The 23,522-nt window shown below is 45.1% G+C and overlaps 1 protein-coding gene across 1 annotated transcript; it reads left to right on the top strand.

Moving 5' to 3' along the window:
- The first annotated feature begins 13,080 nt into the window (after positions 1-13,080).
- Tyw2 (tRNA wybutosine-synthesizing protein 2) lies at positions 13,081-14,738 on the top strand. The gene has a single exon (XM_006990664.3). The coding sequence runs from the start codon at positions 13,172-13,174 to the stop codon at positions 14,489-14,491; it is 1,320 nt and encodes a 439-aa protein (XP_006990726.1). The 5' UTR covers positions 13,081-13,171; the 3' UTR covers positions 14,492-14,738.
- Positions 14,739-23,522: the final 8,784 nt, after the last annotated feature.

Genomic DNA, 23,522 nt, shown 5'->3' with positions numbered 1-23,522 from the left:
ACATGCCTGCCACATGTGAGACGCTGGGGCCATCCCCAGGACTGAGGAAAGGGACGGAAATGAAGATGGTATTAACCCCCATGCTATAACCATAGTCTTTTATTAGACATGGCTCCAGAAAATTAAGATATATGATCCAAAATAGGTAGCCATGCTCTTGTTTTTAATCCAGATTTTAAAAAGACAATTCAATGGCTAGGTGTGGTGGCACATGCCTATCATCCCAGCACCTGGAAGGTAGAGGCGAGAGGACCAGGACTTCTAGTCTAGCTTTGGCTAAATAGCAAGTTTGAGGCCAGCCTAGGCTACTTGAGACTGTCTCCCAAATAATGATACAGAGATGTATTACTAATTATAAAAGCTTAGGCTTGTTAACCTAAGTTAACCTGCTTCTATTAACCTACATCCTACCATGTGGCTATTTACCTCTCCTTCATTCTGTATGTCCAACTCCACCTGTGTCTCGCTGGCATTTCTCGCCTCTCTTCTTCCCAGAGTTCCTCTCTCTCCCCGGAAGTCCCACCTATTTTCTCCTGCCTGCCAATCACCATTCAGCTCTTTATTAAACCAATTAGGTGCCTTAATCAGGCAAGGTAAAACAGCAATATATCTTTACACAGTTTATAAAAAGGATTATCCCACAACAGTATCAAACTTTTTAAATTCTTTTTAATTTTATTTTTGACTAATACCTTAATGTCTTCCCTGTTGCGGTGCTAAAAAATCAACTTAGAAGATAAAGGGCTTATCCCAGCTCACATTCCGGGGGTACAATCATGTCAGGGAAGATGAAATAGCAGATTGAGACAGGTGGGCACACAAAAAAGCAGAGAGCTATGAATTAATGCATGCCTGTGCTCAGCTGGCTTTCTCCATTTTTACACAGTCCTGCCTTTCCTGCCTTGGGAATATTGCTACCCACAGTAACCAGGTCTGCCCACTCTAATAAAATAACCAAGATAATTCCCAAAAGGCAAGCTCAGAGGTCGATCTCCCAGGCGAATCTAGATTTTGTCAAGTTGATAAGATTAGCCATTCAAACTAACATATACTAATTGTATATAGAATGCAGTTCAGTATGATATTTTAGTGCATGCATATAGCATGTACTGACTAAATCCAGCCATTACATATAAAGTACCATTCTAATATTGGAGGTACAATTCTGCAAAAAAAAATATTTATCACTGTTATGAACCCTTACTCAAGGACTGACATAGGAGCATTTCTTCCCAAAGATTATGGCTCTATAAAATATTTACTTGGGGACTGGAGAGACAGCTCAGTAGTTAGGAGCACTGGCTGCATCTCCAGAGAACCTGGATTCAATTCCCAGCACCCATATGGTAGCTTACAACTGTCTGTAACTCCAGTTCCAAGGGTTCCAATCTGATGTCCACTTCTGACTTCCAACAATACCAGGCACTCGCGTGATGCACAGCATACATTCATATGATGCACTAGTATACATAAAATAAATGTAAAAAAATAGACTTGGGTGACATATACTAAAAATATAGTCCTTACCAGCTTACTATAATACCTGCTCTGTTAACATAAGTACATCTCAAGCAATCTTTTTCTAGAAGACAATACAAAAGATAAGTGAATGCCACCTCGACTTATCTGAGAAGTGTTTTTAATTTGTCAGTATCAATGCAAAAAGGTCCGTTTGGACCTTCCTCCTAAAACCTTAATTTACATACATTAGCTCCAGTTCTATTTTTTTAACTGTAACAGATCCCTTGTGAAAACAAATCCAACATATAACCATCTGTTGTTACATAAAATATATACTGCCAGGTGGTGATGGTACATGTCTTTAATCCCAGCATTCGGGAGGCAGAGAAAGGAGGATCTCTGTGAGTTCAAGTCCAGCCTGGTCTACAGAGTGAGTTCCAGGACAGCTAAGGCTACACAGAGAAACTTTGTCTTGAAACACACACATACACACACACACACACACACACACACACACACACACACACACACACGTTACATAGTATATATAAAATAATTACAGTGATGTTCTAGCTTATACTGAAGTCAAATGCATAAGTATATTCATGATTCTCAGCTGTAGATAGAAAATAATACTGGAAATCTCTTTTTCTGTTGGTTGGTTTGGTTTGGTTTTTAAGACAAGATGTCTCAGCCAGGCAGTGGTGGCACACATCTTTAGTCCCAGCACTTGGGAGGCAGAGCCAGGCGGATCTCTGTGAGTTCGAGGCCAGCCTTGTCTCCAAAGTGAGTTCCAGGAAAGGCACAAAGCTACACAGAGAAACCCTGTATCAAAAAACCAAAAAAAAAAAAAAAAAAAGACAAGGTGTCTCTGCATAGTCCTGGCTGACCTGGAACTCACCTTGTAGACCAGGCTGGCCTGGAACTCACTGAGATCACTCCTGCCTCTGCCTCCCCAGTGCTGGTATTAAAGACATGCACCACCACTGCCTGGCTAGGAATTTCAGGCAGTTCAGTATCAGTTATTCCTGGTCTCCAGTGACCAGAATGTTGAAATATAGGATTTAAACTTTGTAACTTTAGACCTAAGTTTGTTAAGACGAGCTGACAAAATAGCAGGCTTCAGTTGACCCTGTTGCCAGGGGTAGGGACTCAGAAAACATGAAGTCACAGGGCTATAGCAGTTTGAGCTGGTGGTGAAGACAAAACCTATAACCAAATAACAAGAGTTTCAGGTGAACTGTGGATCCGATATAGTGTAGGTCATGAAAGCACAATGTCTGACTCCCATTTGAGCTGAGGTTGAGAAAAGGAGAAGAAGCCATTAGTGTTTGAGAGAATGTATCAGTTACATCTCTGCTGCTGTGATAAAATACCATGACCAAGGGAACTTGTAAAAGACAGTTTATTTTTGGCTTATGGTTCCAGAGGTGTACCATGTCCCATCACAGTAGGAAGGCATATCAGCAAAAGGCAGGCCTGGCGGTGGGAAGAGGGTGCCGAGAGCTCACATCTTCAAATGCTAGCACCAAATGCTGTGAACTGAAGTGGTAGTATGAGATTTCAATCTCAAAGCCTGACCCGAGTGACATACTCTTCCAGGGAGCTAGTTCCACCTAAACACCCCCAACAGTGCCAGCAGATGGAGCTGGCATCTCCATCTGACCATGGGCGACATTTCTCATTCGAGCTACCACAGAGAGGATTGTGTCACGGGGGCCAGATTTAAAGGGTTCGGGGAAATATAGCTGGCAAGTGACGCCTTCAAGAGGAAGCAGCAGGTCTGTGATATGGAGGCAGGAGAGTAATAATGCCTCGATACAGAGACTGATCGCTTCCCATGGGGCACTTGGGGTGAGAGGGAAGAATAAGAGCCCAACTCTTAAACAACTCACCCAACCTCTAACACAATGCCAAGGACTTTAGTTTTTCTGTAAATGATGGGAAGTCCCAAGTGAAGGCTGTTGAAACAGAAAGACAACTGACTGCACATTCCTGTGAGCTTACTCTGCACATGTGCAGCTCATAGCCATTTTGTAAAGCAGTCAGAGTGAGGCCCTGGGCTGGGGGTCTTACTGAATTATACTACCGTTCTAAAGTTTTCATATTTTTCTCTGAAACTGTCATGTAAGAAATAAGGACGACTTCCCAGGTTGTTTCTTTGCATTTTTCTGAGTCTCCTTCCCATAAACCATTATGGCCTTTGAAGGCTTCTTGCTGATCCCAAGAGTCAGAAAAGACCTTAATAATCAATACGTTTAGCCATCAGGGAAATGCAAGTTTAAAGCTACATTCCTTCTTCCCACCCCAGTCAGAATGGCTGCCAATAAAGAAACAAAAACCATCAAATGTTGGCAAGGATGAGGATAACTCTGACACACTGGTGCTGGGAATGTAAATTGGAGCAGCTGCTATGGAAATCAGTATGAAGTTTCCTCAAAAAAAAAATTCTTTAAAGGACTCCCATATAATCCAGTTATACCACTTCCGGGTATGTCCTCCAATTGAACAAAGTCTGTTTATTGTCGAGATAGCTACACACCCATCATGACTGCTACACTGGTCACAATAGCCAAATTGTGGCACCAGCCAAGGAGCTCATCAATGAATGGACAGATAAATAAAACAAGAGATACACTCAGACCTTCGCATACATCCACCAAGCCAGATCCAGAAGAAGTCCTTCGTGTTCGCTCTTATTGGTGGGGTCTAGGACATCTGGAAAGGACATAAAAGCAAAAGAAGAGCCGTGTAGAAAAGGAATGGTAGTGTGAGAGGGGAAATGAGAAGGCTTATTAAATAATAAGTGACCAATATCAAGTGTCCTCTATGCATATAAGAATGTCACACAGAAATCCCTCCCTCTGTACCATTAATACACCCTAGTGAAAGAAGACCCTAATATATGTGGCACATTTTAAAATTATATGTGCATAAGTTATTGTACTACTATATTTTGCACATTTTAAGCACACACAAAAAAAATAGAACTTAGACTTCACATACTTGTTAAAAATCTGTTTCTAGGCAGTTGCTGACAAAACCAGAGCCATTCAGCTTTGTAGATGTCTGCCTTTTTAATCTATTAACAGACTCTCCCTTCAAAGAATCCTACATTACCCTAGTGGGTCCTTCTCCATGCCCTCTTGATACTGTCAATACTTACATAATTACCCCAGAAGGAACAAAACACATAATATTAATTAGTGGGGTCCAGTGCAAAATAAAAATGGAGAGTCATGTAATCAAAAAATGGGATTTTTTCAAGACAGCCACCACAGAGTGCCAAACACAGGACCAAGTGCTTCCAAACTTTGAGCCATGTGCAGCTACAGAGGCCACACAACCTTGAAGCCGGTGCTGACTCTGACGTCATCAGCTAAAGCCACTTAGGATGGAAGTGGCCCCAATGATCCATGGTTCTCTAGATGCAGGTCAGTGTCCCCCTGCATCTGGAATACAGAAGTGGTAGGTGAGTGAATATGTGAACAGATGAATCACAGGAACATTCTCCCAAAGATTAGGTGCCATTTCCTAAGACTGCAGCAACAATTTGACATAAACTTAGAGTTTAATAGTGGGAGTCTGTGGCCTCACAGTCCTCCAGGCTGGAAGTCTGAAGTTAAGAAGTTGGCAGGACCGTGCTCTCTCTGAGGGCTCTAGAGGAAACTCCTCCCTGAGTTTCCCACTTGCCCAGCTGCAGGTGGCCCTGGTGACCCTCTAGCTTGTAGGTACATCACTCTCATGCCTCATCTCAAAGTCACATTGCCTTCGTCCTTCTTCAAGTATCTGTGTGGGTCCTCAGCGCTTCGTGTAAGGCCACCAGCCGCCAGACTTAATAATCAATCTTAATCCAGTATAACTTCATCCTGATTACATCTGCAAGCACCCAATAAGATCATGTGAGATTCCAGGCCGACACTAGGAGAGGAACCACTATTCAACCGACTCCATCTGTCTGTACGACATTCTCCAGAATGCCTCTGGAGTAATTTCTGCACGTATATGCTTGGCTCTTCATATGAATTGCAATGTAATGTTATTGCCAACTAAACCTCAAAGGATACACAAAAACCATACAAATTGTAAAAAGGCATGTATAATAAATGAAGTATAACCGGGGGAACTAAAAATTCGGGGATGTGGTTAGGTTACCAATATCAATAATGCCATCTTAGGAATGTGAAGAGCATTAACCACAGAAGATGAATGGGCAAGTGGATGGGACTCAGAAACTGATGTTTTCTGCCTGAGCTCTGTGAATGGCTGTGACCTAGCTGGTTAGCTACCCCCACTGGGGCACCGGCACCAATGCCTCTCTCCTCCCAGGAAGAGGGTGGTGGTGCAGTCTAGGCGGTTAGTATTTGCATAAGATGTCCATTAAAGGCCAGAGCAGACTCACTTTGTATGTGGTTAGTAGCTTAGAACCCATGAAGTATGTATGTGGGGAGGTAATTAAACAGCGTGTCTGGCTCTTTGCTCAAAGTCCACTCATTCATTGTTTGAGCTGTGGGGGAAGCAGGGGGGGGGGGCTACGGTTCTGTTAGAATGTTCCCCTGTAAGAAAGAAGAGCTTGGGCAATCGTGGACTTTATTTAACTCCCATTTGACAGTGAAACAAGAGGCCTGTGACCCTTTGCCACCCTGCAGGAGCCCAAAGAGTCCCTTAGGCACACCTTGCTATCCTTTAACTTGAGAAGCAGAGACACAAAGACTCTGCGTTAGAACTCGTGACTGACCGAACGGTCCCTCTGTGAGCAGCCACCCCAGCCCGGGGCCGTCTTCCTCCTTGTCACCCCGCCTGCTGCTCTCCTCGGGCTGCCCAGCAAGATCAGTCCATCAAAACACCTGGACGCGCTCCTCCAAGTTCAAGTGCAGGCATTGCTTCCCTCCACCCTGCAACGAAACTGTTCATCTCAGGAGCATACGGCCTTAGTCTTCTCCCTCCCAGACCTGGTTCTCTGCAGGCTGTGACCTGGAACCACTCTGCTGTCTCCAACTGTCCAGGCCCGTGTCGCACATTCGGGTCCCTGGACTTGCATAGCAATGCTCTGCTCACTAGGCCAGCTCCCCGGTCCCATAAGTGCATTTTTATCTAGCAGAGATTCATCATCTAATCACTAAAAAGGGCTATTCTGGGTCATGATTCGGCCCGCTTAGCTAATTTTCTGCAGCTGACTAATAAGACCTGAGATTAGTCCATTTGGTATAACCACAGTGGAAGACCTGAGGCAGGCTAACTTTATAAATGAAAGGGGCTTATTCACATTGTAGGGAGGCTGAACGTCTAAACAACGTGATCCTGTCTGTAATGAGGGACCTTCCTTAGTTGTTTCATCTCCCGGTGGATAGAAATGGGGAAGATGTGTGGAAACAAGAACCGAACTAGGCAGGAAGCCAGAAGAAGGTAAAGGTCTCACAGTCCTTTCCAAGCACATGTCTTCACTTGACCTATGGACACTTCCCACTAGTGCCCATCTCTTAAGAGCCCCACCTCCACACTGAAGACCAAGTAAGTCTGCAGTGTATGAAACATTGAGGAACAACACATTGAATCCATGGAAACGTGACCCTCTGCAGTCAAACCAATCCATTCACCGACCCCACACCCTAATGTCTGATTTTAAATCTTTCTGTTTTAAATCAATTGTCACCTATCATAGTACTTTTCTATTGCCCAACAAAACACTATGACCAAGGCAACTTATACAAGAAAATGTTTAATTTGGGGGCTCACAGTTCCAGAGGGTTAGAGTCCATGACCATCATGGTAGGGAGCAGGGCAGGGCAGGGCAGCAGGCAGGCAGGCAGGCATGGTGCTGAAGCAGTAGCTGAGAACGTACAAGTGATCCACAGGTATGAAGCAAAGAAAGAAGGAGACAGAGAGGAAGAGAGGAGAGAGAGAGAGAGAGAGAGAGAGAGAGAGAGAGAGAGAGAGAGAGAGAGAGAAAGAAACTGGAAATGTCATGGGCTTCTGAAACCTCGAAGCTACCCCCAGTGACACGCCTCCTCCAACAAGGCCACACCCACTAATCCCAAGTAGTTCATCAACGGGTGACAAGCATTCAAATAGATAAGCCTATAGGAACCATCCTCATTCAAACCAGCATATTTTCTAGCAAGCATTGGCCTCTTCTCTCCCATTGTCGAGTTCTTACCTTCCTTCTCATCCTACAGTAACACGAGATACAATCTAGGCCACCTAAACTGTAGTCTGAAAACCCCAGGAGACTGTCAGGTCATATCTGCAGAGATTTGGATGCAGATTTGCATAATCAGGGGGTGATTCTGAGAATACACTTTTTAGATATGTTCTCTCAGACCCTTCTGATGGCGAAGGGTTGAATAGGGAGGCTTCAGAGAAGCTGCCCTGGTGACCGGAATTTAAAAGACAGTTTGAAGCCACAGACCCCCTGGACTAGAAAGAATACTTGAGGCCATTCGGGTCTGCACTGTTAATTTTCTCGTGCAGAACCTGGGGCCCGAGACTCTAGCACAGCAGTAGTAATTTGCTGGTGCAGAATTCATGCCCAGATAATTCAAAGATGTGCCCGGAGCTGCAAAGTTATTAACTGGCAGAGCTGCCAGCCACATCTTTCTCTGAGACCAGACTTGCCTTAGATCCCACAAGGACAAGCCCTAGGCCCCTGCCCTGACACTATGATGCACAGCACAACCATTTGAGGATGGCCTTGTGCAAGCTACTAAGTCTCTCTAGGCCTTGGTCTCATCAATAGACCAAGAATAAAACTCAACTCAGGGCTGTCTTGCAGACCAAGTAACATAGTACATCACATTTTCCTAGGACCATACCTGACACAACACTCACAATGAACGTATGCTTTGCACTGTATTTTGAAGTATCAATTCAAGTATTTTTGTTTCTCCCATCTCTTCCTTGGTGTTCATTCATAATTACAATCTGCTTACTCTCCATCACTCTAGGAGGGGTGGAACAAAAACAAAACAAAACAAAACAACCAGCAGGAGTAACCTGCCTGGCTTCCTAAATGCTTTCCTCCAAAGCCTAATCCATGGGATCAGGGAAGAAGCCAGGAACAAACGAAAAGTCATAGCAAGAAGCCTGGGGACAAAATTAAGAAAAGAGGACTGCTGCCATTGGAGAGTCTGGATTTGAAGAAACAGGGGGGGGGGAGGTCCTGAGTGAAAAGGGAATCAGGGCTCACACCTTCAATGCTAGGAACCCCCGAGAGGCCAACTGGATGCAGACAGTAGTGATCGCAGTTCACCAGGAACACCTCCCCATACTTCAATGTCATGATTCTCCTAAAATCATGAGAAAATCACAAATACAGGACCAGGGAAAGAGTCTGCAAAATCATGGCTCAACTGTGAGCAGGGAGGACCCCAGAAAGGAAGTTAATTCTCCGTCAGCTATGAGAAAGAGAACCGTGAGGTTGGGTTCTTTTGATGAAAGTAAAGCAGCCAGCAAAAGGTGTGGCTGAGTATCCAGAACACTTACGGTCAAAAGGAAGGAACTCCACAGCGTGTGTGAATACACTGCTGATGAGAACCCCTGAGCCAATAGAGAAGAGGGTAATGTAAGCTCAGGCTGTCTCCCAGTATCATCAGGCCGTCTCCCAGCATCCTCGGGGGCATACATGCCCAGAGCAGCTGACAGCACATTCTGGTTCTGTTTCAAAATCTACATGCTGGGAGCTAGAGAGATGGCTCAGTGGTTAAGAGTGCATCTTGCTCTTGCAGAGGACCACACCCATATCAAACAGCTCATAGCAACTTGTCACTCCAGGTCCAAAAGGCCTGACACTTTCTTTTGGCCTTCCTGGCCACTCACACGCATGTACACACACACACACACACACACACACACACACACACACACACACACACGAAAATAAATATTTTCAAAAAAAACCTACATGTCTCAAGACGCAAAGAATTTTCTACACTCTAAATTAATACCCCCTCAATTCTGAACCCCAGTCTCCCTCCCAGAGCCCATAGCCTTCTGGTGTTCAGCCCCACACAACACATTTATGAAGTCATAAGACGTTTGGCCTCGCACCTTCCAGCCAAGATGTCAAATGAGTTCTCAGCTAGCTTGGAAATATTACTGAAAGGTGGTCCCGAAGAGCTACAAGTGGGAGTGATTACAGTCTCTTAAATGTACCCCCACTAAGCCAAAACTAAATGTGCTCTTGTTTTAACTTCACCTACCAGGTTTCCAAAACGCCAACTACAGGGCTACCCTATATAAATGAAGATGGGCCGGCGCAGAACAGTGATTTGCTTGTTTTGTTTTTAGAGACAGGGTTTCTCTGTGTACCCCTGGCTGTCCTGGAACTCACCCTGTATACCAGGCTGGCCTCGAACTCACAGAGATCTGCCTCTGCCTGTCTCCCAAGTGCTGAGATTAAAGGGGTGTGCCCACCTCCCGGCTCAGCTTTTTGGTTAAGACATCTTGTTTTGAAATTTTACAGAAATATGTGACCTTGTGAAGACATTGTGAAGCCCCGCCCTGCCCCCGCCCCCTCCGCCCCCCACAATTGGGAGTGCCAATGCAGGTGAACTCTGAAACCTAAGATCTAAAAACAAGAAGAAACTCACTAGGAGATGCAACCCCAAAGGTTTTTGTAAGGCAAACCCTTGCATGGATTTCAACCAGGGAAGATTGAAAACAAAAGAGCCCACTCAGATGGACAGTCACTGGCTATGGTGAGGCGCTCTTACATGCATGTCCCCTAGTGGAATCACTTGGTACTACAACTGCTACATGTGGGTTTGAGCTCCCACTCTACTCAAGGGTCATAGGCTCCGCATTTTATCTCGCAGAGAAATCTATGTAGTTGCTTATTTTTATCAATGCACTCCTGGAAAGAGCTATATTAACTCAGCTAGGTAGTCCGTAGCAGCAAAGGGCATCTAACGGTGTGAGTGGGAAGTCCAGTGGGAAAGGTGTGATCCTTGTAGAGTCTTGGATATTCAAACCATGCAAGACTAGCCCCAAGTTTTGATTTCGTTCGCGCTGACTATTGCTGCCCTCTAGCGGCAATATTTTGAAACTAAAACACTCGGGCTACGAAGTAATTTTCTTTCAGATCTTTCTTGTATCCATCCAGCCATTCATTTATCTGTTCACTTATGTTTCCTTTTTATACTTATCATCAACTATGTATGGCAGTGTTCGTGAAATAATAATGAAATACAACAGTAAGACAGAAAATCCAGCTCCACTTCCTAGCTCTTGGAAACAAACCCTCTTTAAGGAAAAATAGCCAGAATTAAATGAAAACACATTGACTGTAAAAATTCTATACAGTGATTTGGAATGTGGATTTGTCTTACTGGAGAGGGAAGAAGGCAGTCCCAAGGAGACACCTACTGTCTCATGTCTGGGGGGGGGGGGTATCATGGAATAACAGGGCAGACATGCAGTTTTCTGGGCAGCAAGGTAATCACAGAAACGAGGTAGAAGTGTGTGCGTGCGTGGCTGCGTGCATGCGCATGTGTGTGTGTGTGTGTGTGTGTGCGCGTGCGCGCGCGCGCGTGCCTCTTGGAATGCGTGAATACACACACACACACACACACACACACACACACACACACACACTGGGGATAAAGGATAAAAGAAGGCCCCTTGCTTGGATGAATACTAGGTACCCATTTCTGAATAGAGACTGTGGTGTGGGTAATAAGGACTACAGAATGTTTGTGTATTGCCAGGGATCAATCCCAGAGTCTCATTCATACCATGCAAGCACTCTACTACTGAGCTATACTCCCACCCCAGAATTGTTTACTTAGGCATGAGCTGAGAAGATACCTGCTAGCAGATATCTATAGAACATTCCACACAGCAAGAGCAGAACAAACACTCATGTCAAGCGCACACAGAATGTTCTCCAGAACATTCCATATTCTAAACTATAAGAAAAGCCTCAATAAGTCTAAACATGTTCTCTGACCATGTAGAGTAAAAATCTGAAATCAATAAAAGAAAGAAGTTTGAAAAACTCCAAGCATATGGAAATTAATTAAGCAATGCAGTATAAAATAATCAGTGAGCCACAGAAGAAAAAGATACAGACAGCCCAAGTCCTCAGGCATGAGTAGGAAAACATTGCTCTCAATGAGAAGTCTTGGAAATAAGTTCCGGGTCAAAAAGCAAGAGACCCAAATTCCAACTGAAGTGTCTGGAGAGGCAAACTGGATCAAGAGGGTGTGCTCATGAGGGTGACCACACAAGGACAGGAAGTGCATTTGGTTTCCGGTCTAACTCAGGTGGTGACTCTGCCTGTTCCCCGTTGTCTGGAGTTCAACCTCAGCCTTAATTGGCTAGTCTGAAAATAATTAGCACACAGGAAATGAAGAAAGCCGAAAGGGGTCCATTTGCCAAGAAGAAAGAAATCACTGCTCCAGGACATCAAATTCCTGGAATACAGCAATGGACCTTTGTCTAAACAAAGGTTTTCTATCTGGGTGTAGAATTAAAACATTTGCATAAAAGTCTTACAATTGGGGGGAGATAAAAAGAGATTTGAATTTTTTGGTCTTAAACACAAGTTTTATAGTATTTGATAGAAAAGTCTCAACATGCCGGGCGTTGGTGGCGCACGCCTTTAATCCCAGCACTCGGGAGGCAGAGGCAGGCGGATCTTTGTGAGTTCGAGGCCAGCCTGGGCTACCAAGTGAGTTCCAGGAAAGGCGCAAAGCTGCACAGAGAAACCCTGTCTCGAAAAACCAAAAAAAAAAAAAAAAAAAAAAAAAAGAAAAGTCTCAACATATGATACTTCTTATATAAGGAGCCAAACAAACGTGCTATGGTTATAGCCCAAGAGTCTTGGGTACTCGTTTCACTGTTTATATTTACAACGCTATAAATTGGCTTAAAAAAAAACAAACAACAACAACAAACAAGCATGGGCTGGCAAGAGGACTCCACAAGTAAAGGAGCTTGCAAGTGAGTCTGTCAACCCGAGTTTCTTCCTCAGTACCCATACTGTGGAAACTGAGGAGAGACACGCCCCGGGAAGCTGTCCTCTGACCTCCACACCTGCACTATGGCATGAGTGCGCCCCCCACTCTGTATGAGAAAGGAAGGAGGGAGGGAGGGAACAGAGATTCAGCGATTAAGATCACTTGATGTTTTTCAGAAGACCTGGGTTTGGCTCCCTCCTTCTGCTATGTGGGGTTCGTCAGGCTTGGTAGCCAACGCTCCCTTACCCTCCGAACTATCTCAACGCACAATAGCAGTTCTCTGAAGATGATTCGGGTAATCAACACTTTTGCAAGAAAAAAGAAGCTATATCACGTTCCACTTTCAATAAGGTGGCTGCTGGCGCTAACTCTTGAGCAACGCTAAATTATTGGAAGCCTTTCTGTAAATCCAATCCATCATTGCTAATTCACTTTTTTTTTTAATGAGCAGCACTAAAGAGAGTGTATAAAGCTTCTGGGGGATATCGACTCATTTCGGGACTTTTGGTCCACTAGAGTTACTAATTTTCCTAAGTGAAAGCAAGTACTGGCTGGCCATAACCATAACAAACATGGCGCCCGCGGCTTCATAGAGCATGCAAGAGTGCAGTCGCTGATTGCGGTAACCCATCTAGATCCGGCCTGTTTGCTTGGCGTCACTTCCGGCGCGCCGTGGCGGCGGCGAGCGCCCGGCTCTTAGCCTCGGGAGACTCCCGCTGCCGAGACACCGCAGGGATGCGAAGGCTAGCAACATGGAGAGGGACGGCGCGAAGCCCGCCGTGGTCGCCGTTGTGACGGAGCCGCGGTTCACCCAGAGGTACAGAGACTATCTGGAGAAGCAGAAGCTCTTGGATAGACAGCACCGAGTGGAGAAGCTGCGGGACGGCATGGTGGCGCTGCCGCTGCTGGCGGAAAGCCTCCCTGAGCAGCACCTTCAGGAGCTGCGGGATCGCGTGGCCCCGGGCAGCTCCTGCGTGCTGACCCGGCTCCCGGGTGCCCTTCCTTCCAAACAGGCCCGGGTGCGCTCACCTGCGCAGAGACTCCGCCTCGAGGTGAGGCGTTGGGTGGAGGACCGCGGGCTGACGTGGTCCGCTCAGCTGGAGGCGGATCTGCCCCGGTCCTGGCAACGGCACGGTGACCTGGTGCTGCTTAGCGAAGACTGTTTCCGAGCCGAGCAGTGGAAAAGTCTGCAACTCCCGGGACTCTGGGAGACCGTTGCCTCAGCCCTTGGAGTCCAACGTTTGGCCAAACGCGGGCGGGTGTCACCTAATGGGACTCGAGCTCCGTCAGTGACGCTGCTGCTGGGCGAGCATGGCTGGGTCGAGCATGTGGATAACGGCATCCGGTATAAGTTGGATGTGACCCAGTGCATGTTCTCCTTCGGGAACATCACGGAGAAACTTCGCGTGGCGTCTCTGCCCTGCGCTGGGGAAGTGCTGGTGGACCTCTACGCGGGGATTGGTTACTTCACATTGCCCTTCCTGGTTCATGCCGGCGCTGCCTTTGTCCATGCCTGCGAGTGGAACCCTCAGGCTGTAGTTGCTCTGAGACACAATTTGGAGCTCAATGGAGTGGCAGACCGGTGTCAGATACACTTCGGCGACAACAGGAAGCTGAAGCTCTCGGACACCGCAGATCGGGTGAACCTGGGGCTGATTCCCAGCTCTGAAGAAGGCTGGCCCGTTGCCTGCCAAGTGCTCCGGAAGGACGTGGGGGGAATTCTGCATATCCACCAAAATGTGGAGTCCTTCCCAGGAAAGAAACCCCAGCCTCCCGGAAGCAGTGACTCGGGAAAAGAGCACTGGCCTCCTCCCCAAAACATCATCCCCGATAAACGGGGAAATGGAACTACTGGGAATGTCAGAGGGGACATGCTGTCAGCAGCCAGCAAACCAGAGTGGCAGAGCTGGGCGGAATCTGCAGAAACTCAGATCGCCTCTCTCCTTCACCAAGTGCATGGGAAACCGTGGAGGACACGCATCCTGCATGTCCACCCAGTGAAGTCATACGCCCCCCATGTGGATCACATAGTCCTAGATCTGGAATGCCGCCCCTGCCCTCTGATTGGCTAGAAGAGGTAGATTCGGTGACACGTTAGAGCCAAATGAGGGACCTTAGTGCTTCAGCTAGGGCTGAGTTCTCACCCTTTTGTTGCCCGGTCATCTTTTTAAGTGATTTGTGATCTGAAAATGAGCTCTAGACTAGTCCAAATGATTTTGCTTTCTGTTGATCACGCTGAGAATGTTCAAGTATCCGGGGAGATCAGCATGGCTCATTAAAATAGGACTCATTTGTGCAGTCCTGAATTCTGCATTTCTACCTTCGTTTTCCGTTGGTATATGGTCTTACTCTTCATTTGGTCTTGGAATAAGGTGCACATAGGGTTTCCTTGAATTAGATCACGGCTTTTTTCTAGTAAGTCTCGTTTACAAACATTAATTACTAGAGTGAAATACCAATTCACTGCCAGTGCTGTTCCCGCAGCTCACTGGCTACGACCTGAGAAATCAGCTGGAAAGCCAAGATGGAAATAGGGAGGCCAATGAGGAGGAAGTCCGGTTCTACAGAAGTTCTGTAGTTGTTCAGGTGGTAAATGGTAGTGGTTTGCACTAGGGTGGCAGCCGTGGGGATTTTAAAAATAATATAAAGAGGTTTGGAAAATAAAATCAACAGGACCAAATAATGAACTCCAAGTTGAAGCATTAACATGATGGTGCTTTGTTATTGTGACTAAATTACAGTGGAAAGGGACAATTCATGGAGGTAACTGCAGCCCTCTAGCATTCCTCAGTGGGGGGTCTGTCTGTGGGTGTTGGAGGGTCTTCTATATTAGGTCTTTTTATTTTATGTTAAGGAGGGTTAAATACTTCTCCATCCCAATGCAGTAACTCACACCTGTGATCTCAGCACTTGGAAGGCTGAGGCAGGATGATTGCTGTAAATTCAAGGGTAATCCACATCACACTACATAGTGAGACCTTGTCTTAAAACCATGAGTCACTTCTCTGAATTGTAGGAATCTGGAGTTCTAGCCTGGGCTGTGCGGTAGCTGACAATTGATTAAAATCCTAAGATTTTTTTTTTTTTTTAAAGATTTATTTATTTATTATGTATACAGAAGAGGGCGCCAGATCTCATTACAGACAGTTGTGAGCCACCATGTGGTTGCTGGGAATTGAACTCAGGACCTCTGGAAGAGCAGTCGGTGCTCTTAACCTCTGAGCCATCTCTCCAGCAAAATCCTAAGATTTTTATAGACCTTCAACTTTAGACTTCTTTCCCTGGACAGGAAGCTCTAGGAAGAGATGGAATAACTTCAGTGTAGAGTACTTACTGGGTTCATTGCCGCCCCACACACCCACCCCATACACAACACACACACACACACACACACACACACACACACGCACACACACGCACACACACGCACACACACGCACACACACGCACACACACGGAAGTCTAGAAGCAGCGGTAGCAACTGTTGCTACTGTAGGTAGGGAATATAGTCTGCAGTTTTCAAACCATCTGGTTATAAAATCAGAAGGCTTTCTGCTATCCATTGCCATTTGCCACTGGGTTAGCTAATAGCTGAGGGTCATGTGGAGCTGTGTGGATGCCCTTTGGAGCCCTGTAGACTCGTTTGCGTGGTGAAGGAGACAGACAACAGGGTGCCTGCTTCCTTCCTTGTTATGTAACCAAAGCTTACATGTGTTGTGCCTGGCTCCTATTTTTCTTGCTGCAGTAGCACTAGGGACTGGGTTGGTACCTTTCCCATTAAGCACAAATATTAAGTGCCTTCTACATGTAAGAGCCACAGAAAATATCAAGATCTATTAGGTTAAAAAAAAAAAAAAAAAAAAAACGCCGAGCGGTGGTGGCGCACGCCTTTAATCCCAGCACTCGAGAGGCAGAGGCAGGCGGATCTCTGTGAGTTCGAGGCCAGCCTGGGCTACACAGTGAGTTCTAGGACAGGCTCCAAAGCTGCACAGAGAAACCCTGTCTTGGAAAAAAAAAAAAAAAAAAATATATATATATATATATATATATATATATATATATATATATAGCCTTGGGTTGGAAAGATGGCTCAGTGGCTAAGAACACTGGCTGCTCTTCCAGAGGACCTGGGTTCAATTCCCAGCACCCACATGGCAGCTCACAACTGTCTGTGACTCCAGTTCCAAGAGATCTGACACCCTCATGCCAGTGCACGTAAAATGAAGTTAAATAAATTATATTTTAAAAAAATAGCCTCTTACCAAGGTGCTTAAAACTTAGCAGCAGAAATTATACAAGTCCTCAGTGGTGGAGTAGATAACGTGCTGGAGAGGTGTAAAGGAGGGGAAGGAAAGTTCTGAGAAGTAAATGGGAAGTCTGCAGAGAAGTGGTATCTGAGCTGGCTCTTGGAAACTGGGTAAGGATGGGGAGGAGGCAGAGCTAGGACCCCGAGTTTCAGTGCTCGGGAAATGAGCGGTTGCTGTTGGTTTGTAACAGAGGACGTGGTGATGTGTATGTTGGAGATGGGGACTGCTGTGAGCAGTGTCTTGTATGCAGAAAGCTCCCAGGGAAATGTTAGCTAGCCTGTGGCCCCGCTGCAGAGCCCTGCCTGCTAACACTCCTTTCCAGGGACCTTCCTGTCTTTACCTGAATTATGCCTCCTCTTCACTTGCTCTGTTCCTTTTCACTGGGTGCCAGCTGCTTGCTGTATTGGAACTAAAATGCCAAAGATGCCAGCCTGGGGCTTGGATGAGAACGAGGGAGATGAGTCAGAGAGCAACATCTGGGAACTGAGGAATTAGCTTTTGTTGGAAGCTGTGAACAGGCAGTTGGTGAAATGTCCCAGTAAGGCATGCTAAAGATGGGACTACAGGACATCTCACTTCTTAAGGGAATCCTGGATCAGCTATGCCAGCCCTGCGAAGTCTTTCTAATCTCCATCTTTTTTTTTTTTTTTTTCCCAAGACAGGGTTTCTCTGTGTAGCTTTGCGCCTTTTCCTGGAACTCACTTGGTAGCCCAGGCTGGCCTCGAACTCACAGAGATCCGCCTGGCTCTGCCTCCCGAGTGTTGGGATTAAAGGCGTGCGCCACCACCGCCCAGCTCTAATCTCCATCTTTGTCATTAAAAAAAAATCTGCAAACCTTCTCTCCCACCCCCACCCCCGCCCCCAGCTGCCCAAATTTGTCTATGGCAAAGTTGGGATTTTTTTTTTTTCCTTATAGGCAAGAAATGTTTCTCATATTCTGAATAGTGGACTGAGTGTTAATGACATATGATAGATAATAATACATAACAATATAATGACACATAAATGGCAGGATGGCAATAATAATAGCAGATCATAAATGACAGATAATCAATAAACAGCAGCATGGCAGTGCTCACACCTGAAATCGGGCTCTTGGAAATCAAGTTTTCTTCATTTGCTTTTAATGCTGCCACCTAATGGAGAAGCCATAGAAATAAAAACTCCATCTTAAACTGTGACTGTGGAAGGCCTTTCCCAAATATCACTGAGACCAACAAGTACAGACCCTGGACTAAAACTGGACAAAAGCAGAAGCAAACCCAGACTCCATGGACTTTCTACACTAGTGAAGGACCAAATAGTCATCAAGCAGTCACACAACACCCACACATAACCTTCCATACAACTCACATTCCAGCAAATCCTGGGAGGAGAGGTTCTTGGTATAACCCACCATTAAAGGCACATGCCTTGAATTTCAGCATTTTGGAGGTAGAGGCAGGTGGGTCGCTGTGACTTCAAGGCTAGCCTGGTCTACATAGATCCAGGACAGCCAGGGCTATGTAAAGAGACACAAATGCCTTGTGGAAGATTCTGAGGGACTAAAAAGTTTGTGTGTATGAAGGGTAAAGTGTAGGGGTTGGGGGCAAAGACAGGGTAATGATGGGGCAGAGTACATGTAGTGGCACGTGCCTACAGTCCCAATCCTTAGAAAGTGGAGGCAGGCTGAGCAGTTGAAGGTAAGCCTTGATTTCATGCACAATGCTAAATGAGTTCCCGTCTCCAGAACATCTAAACAGCAATGGGACATTATTGGAGAATCTCAGAGTGAAAATGTGACATGGTTAGTATGAATTTTAAATTCACTAAAATCCTACTAAGGTTTTCTCCACCTTGTTTTCTTTCTTCAGAGTCTCTGTGTCATGTAGACTGCTCTTAAACTCATGAGCTTCTCAGCCTTCTGAGTTCCGGGATTATAGGTATGCACCCCCACATGCCTGGCTCTCGGTGTTTTCAAATGTGCACCAAGGCTGGGGAGATGCTTCCATGGTTAAAGCTCTTGCCATGCAAGTGTAAGCTCAGATCTCTAGAAAACGCTAAAGTCAGAGTAGTGCACATCTGTTAGCCCCGTGCTCTTAGGGTGAAACACGAGGTGGAGACAGAAGATCATGGGCCACCTGGCCTGGCCTATTTGGGACATTGAGAACCATCTCAAGTAAGGTAGGAAGCAAGGGGGACATCCTAACTTGTCCCCTGATCTTCACACATGCACTGTGGCACATGTGTGCCTACATTCACACAAACACATCACACACACACACACACACACACGCACACGCACACGCACACGCAAAGAACTATGCACACTATACTCACCCCCAAGATTGTGGTCCTTCCCATCTGGCCACATTTCTCACAGTTGGTAATAGGTGGGTCCTACAAAGGAACCAGCCTTTACTAGAACATTGTGGATTTTTTGTGTTAATGTTAGGGAAGTAGTGTTGACCTCATGAATGATGAGGCCAACAGTGGGATATATTCTTTCTTCCATTTTCTAGAAAAGTTTGAGTAAAATTATTTGTTTTGTTTTGTTTTGTTTTGTTTTGTTTTGTTTTGTTTTGTTTTGTTTTGTTTTGTTTTCGAGACAGAGTTTCTCTGTGTAGTTTTGGTGCCTGTCCTGGATCTTGAGTAAAGTTATTATTCTCTACACTCTAATATTCCACCCCATGAATACAGTTGTATTGGGATCCCAGTCTGGTCAACCTGAATTCTCTAGCCCCAGGCCAGAGCTGGACACTTTTGTCCAGGCAGTAGTAACCTGGAGTAGTTTTGACTCACCTAGGTTGCTATCCACATCTCATGGACTATTGTCCTTTCACTGTCTATGACCAGTGCCTTAACAACCATTTATGTCTAGTTTTAAAACACTAATTAGATCATAGCTTATAGTAACTTCTGTACACAAATTTTCTAGCTTTAATAATTGTGCCTGAGGAGATTCACTTCAATAATACATATACTATTATATGTGTATTATATCACTTCAATTATACACACACACAAATTCCATGCTCCTTCTTATCCTGTCCCCTCTCCAGGGACTAAACCTAAGCCTCTCCAGGCCAGGGCTGAGTTTACCTTCCCCCATTTTCTCTTTACTATATAAACCCAGCCATGCTGGCCGCATGCTATCTTGGCTCACTCTTGGCCTCTTGGTTCAAGGCTCCTCTCTTCGACTGCTCGCCAGTGCCCCTTCTTCTTCTCTCATGGCCTGGTTCAGTCTGGACCCTTCCAGATGCCTCTGGCTGCTCTCTCCCTCATATCCACAACAATACCCTTCTCAATCACTAAAAATTAAGAAAAAATTTAATTCTGTGCTCCAATCATTGAGAATGTTTATAAAGCAAACAGTGCAATATTAACAATGTGATGACATTTTTTTTTCTGGTTAGATAAACCTGCAAGTTTGCTTGATCATTGATCACACAATTTCAGAGACAAAATAGATGTCTCTGGGTTTTTAAAGGTCAAACTTTGCCTTCAAGACAAAGGCAAGCATAATTCTGAATAAACATGAGGCCAACACTGAATTGTGCACTCGCACACTCCAGCACTAGGTAGCCAAATAGAAAGAGATTGGTAGAAGGTTGACCTAATTTTTATCTTTTGGTGATTTTTATTTTTAAGATCTAGGTTCACATAAGTTAAAAACTGAAGTACAGGTAACGAAGCCACTTATGAAAAGGAAAACTCCCCCCAGTCACCTCATTACGATGAAGCATCTCCCTCAGCCTTACTCTGTGTGCCGCTTCTCAACAGCTTCCAGTGAGCCTGTATGCCAAAGGAAGCTGCAAGACCGAACCTGTATTCCCCAGCAGAAGCCATGAGGGCACGTGTGGAACTAAGTCCCCAGGCCGCCAGAGCACAAGTGTGATTTTATGTTCAAGAAACACCAGTGCATGTGTCTAGTCTTGCCATAGAGTTATATTAACTCTCCCACCTTCTAACTAATAAAGTCTGAAGAGATTTAGGTCATCTGCGTGTGCTACGGGGTGGTATTGTGCTAACTGGGTCAGATAACAATACATGGCATATTGTATGTCAGAGCAAAGGAGATAATCCCCCATAAGACCAGCAGGCTGTTATGTCAGTGAAAGTTTCCTTGGCTCCAGAAATATCTCCCTCATAATAAAAACCAACTATTGAACATCATCCACTCATTTCACCAGAGTTATTCCACCACCAAAGAAGTCTATTGAGCTCTGTAGGTCTCTGTGGTAAGCTGTAACTTGGAAATCATGGTTCTGATTCAGAAACTAGACGACAAGGAAACTTAGCAGTTCTCAGTGGGGCCAGGGGAATACGAAGGCTCTCGGGCATGTCCAGGCCTCCAGGCCGCAGTGTGATTTAGCCCCATTGTCTGGGGCACTGAACCCAGGAGATTCTGTGGTAGATAAAGTATTTGTGATAAGAATCCATGAAAGTTCGTGGTGAGCTCTAATGGGAGAATCGTAAATGGACCACTAGTGTTCCTACAGCAAAGCCAGGCCATCTCTGCAGGAGACAGCCACACAAACAAAGAAGGCAATGTTCTATGCATGATGGTGGGAACAGTGCATCTTATGGATTATCAGTGCCTATACAGCCAGCTGCCCATGGGTTTTGTCAGACCCACCAAACAAATCCATGGAAACAAGAGGCACAAGTTCAAACTCCTGTGTCCTATCGGTAAATCTCCCAGTGTTTCTCCCTCAATTCACAATTACAGCCATTTGGGCGGGCTCTAGCCACTCTACACACACCATTTTATTGTACTGTGTTCCATATAGATAGACCACTGTGTATTTGGGGATGGTAAGGAGATACAGAACTCCCACAATGACAGGTTGAATAATGGCTCTGAACAAGTTCATATCCTACTATCTGGAACTTATAACGTTATGGTAAAGTAATGATGTCAAGATAGGGAAATTATCCTGGATGATCACCACGCTTATTTAAGAGAAGCAATGTGGTCTTTGAGTGAGAATGGTTCCCATTGGCTCCTACGTTTGATGGAACTGTTTGTGAAGGATTAGGAATCGTGGCCTCGTTGAAGGTGGTGAGTCAGTGGAGATGGGATTTGAAGTTTCAAAAGCCCATGCCATTTCCAGTTACTCCCTATCTGCCTTGTAGCAGGAATCTTAAAAGTTCTTATTAACAAATTCAAACCCGAGGCCAGTTATTGGGGTCAATGCTGGTAGATCAGAGAGACAGAATAAGCCACAGCTATCTCACCTTGCCAATTCCTTAGCTGGTCCTGTTTCCTCAGGTTGGAAGCCTCTGAGTCCTCATCCAGAATGAATCTCAGCTGAACTGTATTGCTCCATAGCCTGAAAGCTTAACCAGTCAAATGCTTAACCAGCCAAAAGCTTAACCAGCCAAATGCCTATAGTTTCTGGTCCTCACGCCTTATATATCTTTTTGCTTTCTACCACCACTCCCTGGGGATTAAAGGCTGGCTTTCTGGGATTAAAGGCGTGTCACCATGCTTGGCTATTTCCAATGTGGCCTTGAACTCACAGAGATCCAGAGGGATTTCTATCTCTGGAATGCTAGGATTAAAGGTGTGAGTGCCACCATTTTCTAGCCTTTGTATCTAGTGGCTGTCTGTTCTCTGACCCCAGATAAATTTATTAGAGTACACAATATTTTGGAGAACACAATACCACCACACTGCCTGGTGCTGTGGATCAGACGTCAGCTCTCAGCTACTGCTCCAGCACCGTGTCTACCCTGTTGGACATGGACTCATTCTCCAGAACTGTGAGTCCCAATAAACATTTTCTTTTATAAGATGCCTTGGTGATGGAGTCTCTTTTATAGAAAAGTAACTAAGACACCCAGATGTGAGGGTAACAGAGGCAGCAACAGGGGGCAGCAGCAATAGGAAATGGACACATCCATCTGTCCTAGTAAGTCATGTGGGAAGCCTGTGGTTTTCATTATAACTTTGTGAGTCTAGAGGGCTTGATTCCTAACATAGGAACTAGGTCATTAAAAGACACAATTTAAAAAAAAAAAAACTTTAAACCTCCTAGGGTTCCTCAGGGGCACTTCAGGTCCCTTGTGCCAAGAGACCAACAGGCAAGGAGAAACGACAGCCTAGTTGTGGTAACTCATTTGATGGGGAGGACGTAGGGCTACTGTCATACTGCAAGGATACGTCTCATACCTACCACATGCATCACCGGCCTCATGAAACTTTCCTACCCAATGCCAGGAGTAAAATGTCACCTTCCAGAATAGCTGAAATATCTTCTTCATAAAAGCACATTAAAATGCTGTCCAAACTGTCAAAGTGAGCCTTTTATGAACCCTGAAGGTTACTGAAGACTCAGAATAATCTGAAGCATTTATTCAAGAAAAACAAATTATAATAAGCAAGGAAGCTTTTTAACTTACTCAACTCCCCCACCTCTAAAACAGTGTTAAAAAGTAGGGGCAACAGTGGAGAGCCCCGGCATATCCCTAACTAGGGAAATTGCTCCTAGAGCAAGGCTTCTTAAACTTTTCTCTTGTCATTTTCATTTTGTTTAAGAAATATTTATGTAAAGTCAGTTATATAGCAATATAAGGGTTACAGAAGTCAAACATTTAATGATAATAAATCATAAGAAATGTAAGTTTTGTTAAGTTTCATATTAATTTTGTCCTATTCTCTATATAACTTCAAGCACCTAAATTATTTCCACAGTCCTCAAGAAATGGGTAGAAGTTACAGAATGATACCCCACACACACACACACATACAATTTTAAAAAGTTGCATATTTTGGTGGGTCCTAGAAGTTAAAAAGTTCTTAGGAAACAGA

This window comes from Peromyscus maniculatus, chromosome 20 (genome assembly GCF_049852395.1).
Source record: "Peromyscus maniculatus bairdii isolate BWxNUB_F1_BW_parent chromosome 20, HU_Pman_BW_mat_3.1, whole genome shotgun sequence".
Lineage (NCBI taxonomy): Eukaryota > Metazoa > Chordata > Mammalia > Rodentia > Cricetidae > Peromyscus > Peromyscus maniculatus.
This window is presented reverse-complemented; position numbering and strand designations above follow the sequence as displayed.